At 37.3% G+C, this 10,587-nt stretch overlaps 1 protein-coding gene across 1 annotated transcript; it reads right to left on the bottom strand.

Moving 5' to 3' along the window:
* Nucleotides 1-8,150: 8,150 nt before the first annotated feature.
* LOC115972965 (F-box protein At3g56470-like) lies at nucleotides 8,151-10,208 on the bottom strand. Its single transcript, XM_031093181.1, has 2 exons — nucleotides 9,982-10,208; nucleotides 8,151-9,597 (listed from the first exon to the last, which is right to left on the bottom strand). The coding sequence occupies exon 2, from the start codon at nucleotides 9,508-9,510 to the stop codon at nucleotides 8,428-8,430; it is 1,083 nt and encodes a 360-aa protein (XP_030949041.1). The 5' UTR covers nucleotides 9,511-9,597; nucleotides 9,982-10,208; the 3' UTR covers nucleotides 8,151-8,427.
* Between the last annotated feature and the right edge of the window lie 379 nt (nucleotides 10,209-10,587).

The following is a 10,587-nucleotide window of genomic DNA, read 5'->3' on the forward strand; positions in this document are numbered from 1 at the left end:
TTTTCATAAAAATGGTATTAAAACTTTCCTAAAATGAATTATTAATGACTACTGTAAGGACACAATTCTCTGGCGGCCCAATAAGGATGTTGGGCTCGCGCATGAAAGATCCCTCACAATATGATTTGTAGAGAGTGGGCTTGAAAAGCTAGCCGTTGGTCACGGGGCGGTGCCCGGTCCTGGTTTTAGAGGAATTCGTGTAGAAAAAGGATTTGGGCTTGAACGTTTAAGCCCTACGGCATCGCATCCTATGGGATGGGCCTCCTCGGACTTGATCCGAGGACCATTAGGGTCTTACCCCGGTTACCCGACGATGGGTTTTTTCTGTAATCTCAGGTGTTGTTGAGATGTTCTCACCCAGATCGTCTCCCTTTTTTGGGGGTGGAATGGGAGTTCCCTTTCGATTTACTTACTTCCTTCTTTTATACTCGTCTGCGTTAACTGTCCTTCGTCCACGTGTAGGGTCGATCTTTACAAGACTGATATTTGTCCCATCAGTCTAATCCCAGAATTGTTGGGGATGGTTGATAAGGCTGCAGAGTACGGCTCTGTCAGGTGCAGAGTCTTATCTGGAAGGGTAGTAAGGATAACTTCCCCCAAGATATTTTGGATCTCCTTACAAACTCGTTCCTATACTAGTTTTACCCCTTTATTCCGGTGGGATTCTGGATCTGCCGAGGACTGAACTGTCCTCGGCTGCCTCCCAAAACTGTTATGTGCTCTGTATTGTAGAGCTTGGGCCACAGCTCTCCTCGGCTTGGGCCTTCGGATTTTTCAAGAGCAACTGGGCCTGGCCCTTAAATTATTGGGCCCCACAATAGCCCCTCAAAACCCTGCTACCCGACTTCTTGGTTGGAAAGGAGGGTTTTGGTAAACCCGGGCCTTCAGTATGGCTTTATTTAATTCAGCCCTGCATTTAATGTGGGCGATTTTTCACCTGTCCAGGAAACTCGCCGGTTTACCAGGTATTCCCCATAGGCTTGAGTCCGAGGACCATGCAAGTCCTTGGTTCTGTCCAAAATTTGTAAAATTTCTTTTATGTACTTGGTTTCCCCATAGGCTTGAATCCGAGGACCATGCAAGTCCTTGGTTCTGTCCAAAACTTGTAAAATTTCTTTTATGTACTTGGTTTCCCCATAGGCTTGAGTCTGAGGACCATGCAAGTCCTTGGTTCTGTCCAAAACTTGTGATTTTTTCTTTTTTGTACTTGCTTTCCCCATAGGCTTGAGTCCGAGGACCATGCAAGGCCTTGGTTCTGTCCAAAACTTGTGACTTTTTCTTTTTTGTACTTGGTTTCCCCATAGGCTTGAGTCCGAGGACCATGCAAGGCCTTGGTTCTGTCCAAAACTTGTAAAATTTCTTTTATGTACTTGGTTTCCCCATAGGCTTGAGTCCGAGGACCATGCAAGGCCTTGGTTCTGTCCAAAACTTGTGATTTTTTCTTTTTTGTACTTGGTTTCCCCATAGGCTTGAGTCCGAGGACCATGCAAGGCCTTGGTTCTGTCCAAAACTTGTGACTTTTTCTTTTTTGTACTTGGTTTCTCCATAGGCTTGAGTCCGAGGACCATGCAAGGTCTTGGTTCTGTCCAAAACTTGTGACTTTTTCTTTTTTGTACTTGGTTTCCCCATAGGCTTGAGTCCGAGGACCATGCAAGGCCTTGGTTCTGTCCAAAACTTGTGACTTTTTCTTTTTTGTACTTGGTTTCCCCATAGGCTTGAGTCCGAGGACCATGCAAGGCCTTGGTTCTGTCCAAAACTTGTGATTTTTCTTTTATGTACTTGGTTTCCCCATAGGCTTGAGTCCGAGGACCATGCAAGGCCTTGGTTCTGTCCAAAACTTGTGATTTTTTCTTTTTTGTACTTGGTTTCCCCATAGGCTTGAGTCCGAGGACCATGCAAGGCCTTGGTTCTGTCCAAAACTTGTGATTTTTCTTTTTTGTACTTGGTTTCCCCATAGGCTTGAGTCCGAGGACCATGCAAGGCCTTGGTTCTGTCCAAAACTTGTGATTTTTCTTTTTTGTACTTGGTTTCCCCATAGGCTTGAGTCCGAGGACCATGCAAGGCCTTGGTTCTGTCCAAAACTTGTGATTTTTCTTTTTTGTGCTTGGTTTCCCCATAGGCTTGAGTCCGAGGACCATGCAAGGCCTTGTTCTGTCCAAAACTTGTGATTTTTATTTTTTGTACTTGGTTTCCCCATAGGCTTGAGTCCGAGGACCATGCAAGGCCTTGGTTCTGTCCAAAACTTGTGATTTTTCTTTTATGTACTTGGTTTCCCCATAGGCTTGAGTCCGAGGACCATGCAAGGCCTTGGTTCTGTCCAAAACTTGTAAAGTTTCTTTTATGTACTTGGTTTCCCCATAGGCTTGAGTCTGAGGACCATGCAAGGCCTTGGTTCTGTCCACAACTTGTAAAATTTCTTTTATGTACTTGGTTTCCCCATAGGCTTGAGTCCGAGGACCATGCAAGGCCTTGGTTCTGTCCAAAACTTGTGATTTTTTCTTTTTTGTACTTGGTTTCCCCATAGGCTTGAGTCCGATGACATGCAAGCCTTGGTTCTGTCCACTGTGACTTTTTCTTTTTTGTATCCTTGGTCCCCATAGCTTGAGCCGAGGACCAATGCAGGCCTTAGTTCTGTCAAAAAACTTGTAAAATTTCTTTTTATGTACTTTGGTTTCCGCTCCATAGGCTTGAGTCCGAGGACCATGCAAGGCCTTGTTTCTGTCCAAAACTTGTGATTTTTTTTTTTTTGTACTTGGTTTCCCCATAGGCTTGAGTCCGAGGACCATGCAAGGCCTTGGTTCTGTCCAAAACTTGTGATTTTTTCTTTTTTGTACTTGGTTTCCCCATAGGCTTGAGTCCGAGGACCATGCAAGGCCTTGGTTCTGTCCAAAACTTGTGATTTTTTCTTTTTTGTACTTGGTTTCCCCATAGGCTTGAGTCCGAGGACCATGCAAGTCCTTGGTTCTGTCCAAAACTTGTGATTTTTTCTTTTTTGTACTTGGTTTCCCCATAGGCTTGAGTCCGAGGACCATGCAAGGCCTTGGTTCTGTCCAAAACTTGTGATTTTTTCTTTTTGGTACTTGGTTTCCCATAGGCTTGAGTCCGAGGACCATGCAAGGCCTTGGTTCTGTCCAAAACTTGTGATTTTTTCTTTTTTGTACTTGGTTTCCCCATAGGCTTGAGTCCGAGGACCATGCAAGGCCTTGGTTCTCTCCAAAACTTGTGACTTTTTCTTTTTTGTACTTGGTTTCCCCATAGGCTTAAGGCCGAGGACCATGCAAGGCCTTGGTTCTGTCCAAAACTTGTAAAATTTCTTTTATTCGGTTTACTTTTCGACCATAAGCCCCTATACCAGGGCGGGGAAAGTTGGCTTGAGGCCGGAAGCCCCTAGAGATGCCCGCGCCCTTGGCACTGTAAGGCGTAGCTCCTAGCAGAAGCTTTTGCCGGAGCAACAACTGTATGTCGCCGGAGTCGGAGGAAGCCCCAGGAATTTCTGCTTGCTAGAGAGCTGACTCCACCGCCACCTGCGCCAACGCGCAAGCTTCCCCACAGACGGCGCCAATTGTAAGGACACAATTCTCTGGCGGCCCAATAAGGATGTTGGGCTCGCGCATGAAAGATCTCTCACAATATGATTTGTAGAGAGTGGGTTTGAAAAGCTAGCCGTTGGTCACGGGGCGGTGCCCGGTCCTGGTTTTAGAGGAATTTGTGTAGAAAAAGGATTTGGGCTTGAACGTTTAAGCCCTACGGCATCGCATCCTATGGGATGGGCCTCCTCGGACTTGATCCGAGGACCATTAGGGTCTTACCCCGGTTACCCGACGATGGGTTTTTTCTGTAATCTCAGGTGTTGTTGAGATGTTCTCACCCAGATCGTCTCCCTTTTTTGGGGGTGGAATGGGAGTCCCCTTTCGATTTACTTACTTCCTTCTTTTATACTCGTCTGCGTTAACTGTCCTTCGTCCAGGTGTAGGGTCGATCTTTACAAGACTGATATTTGTCCCATCAGTCTAATCCCAGAATTGTTGGGGATGGTTGATAAGGCTGCAGAGTACGGCTCTGTCAGGTGCAGAGTCTTATCTGGAAGGGTAGTAAGGATAACTTCCCCCAAGATATTTTGGATCTCCTTACAAACTCGTTCCTATACCAGTTTTACCCCTTTATTCCGGTGGGATTCTGGATCTGCCGAGGACTGAACTGTCATCGGCTGCCTCCCAAAACTGTTATGTGCTCTGTATTGTAGAGCTTGGGCCACAGCTCTCCTCGGCTTGGACCTTCGGATTTCCAAGAGCAACTGGGCCTGGCCCTTAAATTATTGGGCCCCACAACTACCCTAAGGGCACTCGTTAGCAAGACCCTTTAAAGAATTCAACAATATTATTCTTACTTTTTTTTTACCAATTTTTACACTATTTTAAATTTCCTCAAAATTTTTGCAATTTTAATAGTAAAAAACTCAAAAAGTTTATTGAATGATACTATATTTTACCAGCACTTCCGTTAGCTGTACTCCACAAATAAATAAATTGGATGAAAAATGAGGAAGGGAGAATAAAAGCAAGATGCTAGAGCTTTTTTAACAATGAGAATGTGCCACCTGGCTAAACTACTTTTGCCTTGCTCATTTTATAATATATTTTTTTCTTTCTATTGATAATGAGAGCGAAAGAAGAAACAAGAGCAGGTGAGCTTCCTGTGATTCCAATGCTATGCAACTTTTTCTTTAGACAGAATGCATCCACCTTATGCTTATGCAAAAGCGATTTTGGGTCCAAAAAAGGGATTATAGTTAATTGATGCTATTACAATATATATATATATATATATATATATTTTTTTTAATTATAATAATGAGAAAATAAACATCAGTAGTTAATTGAATTAATTGGATTCAGAGTCTAAAAATAAGAAACACCTTTATCTCTCAAATCTGAAAACTCTTTATCATTGCATTTACAAATTACAAGATACCTTATACGCTAAGTAATTTTTAAATTATAGCCGTTTATTGTAAAAGTCCTGCCTATCTATATAAATTATATAAAAAGCATCAATGTGCAAAGCAATAGTAGCAAAGCTACAGTGATAACTGTTTCACTCACCTTTTTTTTGGGGAAAATATTGTCTCAACACGCTTTTTGACTTTTTTTATTTATTTTTTTTTAATATTAGCTGTTAAAATATTATCCCAACAAATGGCTACAATATTTTTACAATTTTTGAGGTGTTAATTTCTTATAAGTTAATATATATATATATATATATATATATCATACCAACCAATTATAATTGAAAATAAATGTATTGTGAAAAAAAAGTGTAACATCCACAACATTTTTCATAATATTTTCATAACAAATCATATGTGGTAAGTTATTATTGGTTCTAATTTAAACTTACCATTGAAATTGCTTTTTTTCCTATCAATAACAACTTATAGCAACTTACTATTTTATGATTTGTTGGTTAAATGTTGTGAACATAGCATTTCTCTTGTAAAAATATAAAAACATTTTGTTGTCGTCTAATATTTTTACAACCACTAAAGTGTCAATTTTTTACGAGTCAAAATAATATATAACAAAATTATAAAGGTAATACGAAAATGTTATACCATTATGTTGTGTTTCTAGAATTTTTTTATTTACTCTAATTTGTTAAACCAAAATTCATTATTTCACATACAATTTTTTTGGGTGGACTTTTTGTATTTTTCATTGTATTTTTATCTTTACACACCATTTTAAGTAAAAACACATAGTTTTACACATACAAAAAATAAAAAATAAAAAACTTAGGATAAAAACACTTTTCATCCTTTATATTTGGGGTAATTCACAATTCTTCCTTAAACTTTAAAATCAAGTAATTTTCCCTTTAATATTTTGGAAAAAAGAGCAGATATGTCATATTGTTATTCTCTCAGTTAAATCCTAATAAAAGCTTATGATTCTTAAAATATTACATTGTGTAATATCTAAAATACTTCCACTAAATTTTAACATTTAAATTTTTTTCACGTATTTAAGTTTTAGATGGTAATAATGCTTAGAAGTTAGAATTGTGATTTTGAGTTTTAGATGACAATAATGCTTAGAAGTTGGAATTGTGATATAAGGTGTTTTATTTATTACCTAAATAACATTAATTTTCTAGATTTAAATCTTTGAAATTTATAATTTATTTAATGGGAAATTCGACACATGCCTTTATATATATATATATATATATTTTTTTTTTATATTCTTGCCTACAATGAGTGTTCATTAAAAACTAAGTAAGCTAAATATTGCACCTCGAGTCATATAGAATGATAAAGAAGAAAGTATGAATGAAATTTTTTTCATTGTGTATGGTTGAAGATATTTGATGAAAAACTTCAATTGTAGCATATGATGTCATTCATTACAAAAATTTAAATATTGTGACAATGTCTTAACAAAACTCAGTTGCTTATTGTTGAAAGATGATGGTATTTGTTATCATTTTTAAAAGTTTTTAGTGAGTGGATATTGCCTTTAATAAATAAGTACCAATAAACTATTATATTAAAAAATATATATTCATATGTTAAATAGCTACCATAACTTTGTGTGTGATTAACTATTAAAATTCTCATACAAATAAAATTAACTTTGTATGACACATTTTTTTTATATACAAATAAAATTAACTTTGTATGACACATTTTTTTTTATGTATATAGTTTCATACTTCTTCAAATAGGAATTTTATTTTAATTTGCTCGTTTAAGAGGTAGCACTAGCATGTGACTTGCACGTGCCACCCTACCTAGCGGTTAAAAGAAAGCCCAAAATCTGATGGGTGATAACTGTGTCATCGTTTATATCAAAATATATATATATATATATATATATAAAAGAGATAGCTGTGTCATCAAAATTGAACGAATAAAATAAGGCATTATATTCCAAGAACATTCATTATTTTCTTCTATAAAAAAAATTAAAAAAAAAATAAAAGAAAGAAAGAAAAGAACATTCATTATTTCAGTATATGGAGTTACCAAAAAAGTACAAGGTGGTCCATCCGAGCGCCTAGAGCGATGAAGTTTCAATGGACGAAAGCTAAGGGTTGGAAGTATATAAGGACCTTAATAGATTCATGACAGATTTACCCTTCAATAGTTCAAAATGAAAAATTCCAACTCTCAAACGCCATATGAAATACACATTTACTAGAGCTCTATCAACAATTTTTACATTCATCTAAGTTGTACTACTATATTTGTTGTCCACTACTTGCAATTAGTAGACAAATAGAAACTACATAACCAAAAATTAAAAAAGACAACTAGAAACCACATTCTCAATAAACAAGATGCAAAGAAATGATGACAGAAGAATTACAAATCCATAGGACAAGTAACTTTTACATTCATAGTAATATATTTGCATCTGCAGTATACAATTAGGAACTACATTCTCAATACATCTAAAGAAATGATGATAAAGCGATTACAATCCCACAGGGTGAAACTCAAAGATTCAAATGTCATAGTAGTTAGTACTACAGAAGTGTAGAGCAAACAAATATCATACATAGCCTTAATGTAGCACACCAATTTGGCTAACAGTAAAAAAGCATTATAGATTGTTTGTGCTATAACAAATCCTATTTGCATTGCCTCTCCATTATAAACTAAAATTCTGTGTCAATGAAAAGCAGTAATTTTTTAGATTATCTGTTTATAGAGAAACAGCAAGGCCATAGAGCACCATGAACCCACTATTCAACTTTCTAATAAGAAAAGGACAAGTTCTACAGATCTGTATAGCCAACGAGCCCTAGCTCAAATAGCACCTCCTTATAGGTTCATTACCCACCAGGTGGGTGTGTACTTATTTTTTTTTTAAAAGCCTATAAAAGAGAGGCCACAACATATCACTGTCAGCACTATCCGGTGGCAAAGACAGTGTTGTTAATTGTATTATTCATTCTACACAGATCTATATGAATAATCATTATATCATTATCCAAAATGATCTTTCATTTTGGATAATGATACAAATGATCTTTCATCTTACCAAATGGAGTGCACCTCTGTCTGCTGGAAGGGAGAATGTGAAATCATTTTCCTTCCTCTCAACAGGGACCAGGATTTTATCAATGGCAGTCACTTGGCCATGTGGTACTCAAAAGGAAATCATAAATAAAATTGGAGTTGAAAGTAACAATAACAAGTCATAGTATTATAATGATGCCATAGAATCTATCCAAACTTTTTATCCAACAGCTTTTTATTCAAGGAAATAAGAGCAGTAAATCCTCTACACTTAATAGTGCTAGAACTCAAACAAATGCCCTAAAGTAACAGGAAACAATCTTCCATTTCATGGTGCATGAAAAGAAAGATGACTAAATGGCTAGACCTGTTTTCCAAATTGGTGTCTAACCTATTTGATCCTATATCTCAGGAGGTTGAATCCAAATTCTTTCAGGCCCAGGTTTAGTAATCCATGGATAAAACGTACATTGATAACTTTGCTTAGTCTCCAATGAGTAATAGAAACTGTAAGTATCACGGTGATAATAAATCCTCTCTGCAAAACCCGAAGTTTCTCCTTCTGCTGAAACTGAGAATGAGGTACAGCCGAGAAATAATGCTTGACATCCCAATGCATGCGTCCTATCCCAAGTCTTTTCTGACCAATCAAATTTGAAAACTTTGAAGCACCTAGAACCAGAAGGACACACTAACCAGAGCTGACCATTAGACTCCACCATATGAGCCCTTGATGTAAACATTTCCCCAGGAATCAAATCCACATCTGTGAGCAAGCTCCAGTCACTGTCTGCAACACAAAAGGCCCCTAAAGCTCCTTCACTAAAAACACAGTAAAAAGTTCCATTACTGTAAACCACATCCTCAACTGCCTTTTTAGGACCAACAAAGTTGACTGTGCTGCTCCATTTGCGATCACCTGGTTGACATGTGCTTAGCCACATTTTGCTACTGCTTTTGGAACTTTGTATTGCAAAGCAAACACAATCAGGAGAAGTTGGAACTGAGGAAAACGTACTTCGATTGAAGCCAATATCAAGATCAGGTAGTTTGATTATACTCTTGCTATAAGGATTGTAGAAGAATGACAACGTAGATTTCTGTAAAAGCAACCAACCAAATCTTGAAGCACATATGACTGCACCATGTAAATCATTCAACTCTTCTCTCCGAAGTTTGTTGCAAGTGACATGACTTCGGTTGTCAGTTGGAAGGTGAAACCTACATTCACTGTTGACATTTTTGTCATCATAAGTCCAACTGTGTTCCATAAGCCATGGAAGATTCTTATAAAGTGGAACAACCTGAGATTGTCGCCAATTCTTACAAACGAGACGAAAGTATAATTGTTCAATAAAATCAAGTCGTTCAGCAATTATATTCAAAACATCAACTGGAAGATCAGACCACGGTCTAAATTCTTTTCTGTTTCCCTCAAAACCACCTAGGTGCTTTAGTCTCCTCACCATCATTGCCCTATCCATTGAACTATCCTTCCAACAATTCCACTTCACCAGTTCCAAAAAGATCAATACATATGTTACCTTCCCACCCAATCAAATTCCAAGTACCTGGATCACAATCAGAAAGTGCAAAATCCCATAAACATACATACATGGTAACAAAATTCATGGCATCTTTGTGGTGTCACATGTCTTTGATGCATTTGCAAACCCAAATTCAAGAATATTGAAAATTTTGCAGGGTTCAACAAGTGATCCCCAGTTGAAATGACATCTTTTGTAATGCTGTGATGTGACATGTATGTGGTTCAAACCTCACCAAATTATCTACTTATCTATAAAAAAAAAAAAAAAAATGATGAATCTGCAAACCCAAATTCAAGAATCTAAAACCAACATGCTCTGTTAAACAACAAAACAACAATATTGAAAGTGAAGTAACAAAATTGGCAACTGAAAAATGAAGGGTATCTAAAAGAGTGTGATAATTACCTCAGGGTTTTGGCTTTGGGCGCAGTCACCACTCTGGTGCAGTGGGTTTCTCCCAGATGTCACTCAAACCAAAGGGTTTGAGCTTTCTTTGTATTTTGCTGATTTGGGTTTTGCGAACGGATGAGACCAAAATATATGTATTTTGATTTGTTTTAGATTGCTTATACCTTAAGGCTCGAGCGATGCTATTTCAACAAGAGTTTCTTGGTAAACTTTGATCTGCACCCTCCATATTGTATACTAGTTGTCAAAATCAACGATAGAAGCAAGGTTAGTAAGAGGGTCCCCGTTAGATTAGCAATTCCTCTTTTAATTTTAGCTTTACTTTTAAGAAGATTCCACTCCTCTTTTTTCTTTTTCTTTTTTAACAAATAGAATTCTTAGTTCGTATTTTTGTTTTTGGACGCTACATTCACAATATTTTTCCAATAAATCACATATAACAAGTAATTATTAGTTTTAATTTAAATTCACAACTTAAAATTACTTTTTTACCTACCTATAACAACTTGTAACAACCTACTGTGGGGCCCAATAATTCGTGGGCCAGGCCCATTTATTCGTTGGGGTCCAAAGGCCCAAGTCGAGGAAGGTGATGGCCTAAGC

Source organism: Quercus lobata, unplaced genomic scaffold, assembly GCF_001633185.2.
Source record: "Quercus lobata isolate SW786 unplaced genomic scaffold, ValleyOak3.0 Primary Assembly Scq3eQI_100, whole genome shotgun sequence".
NCBI lineage: Eukaryota > Viridiplantae > Streptophyta > Magnoliopsida > Fagales > Fagaceae > Quercus > Quercus lobata.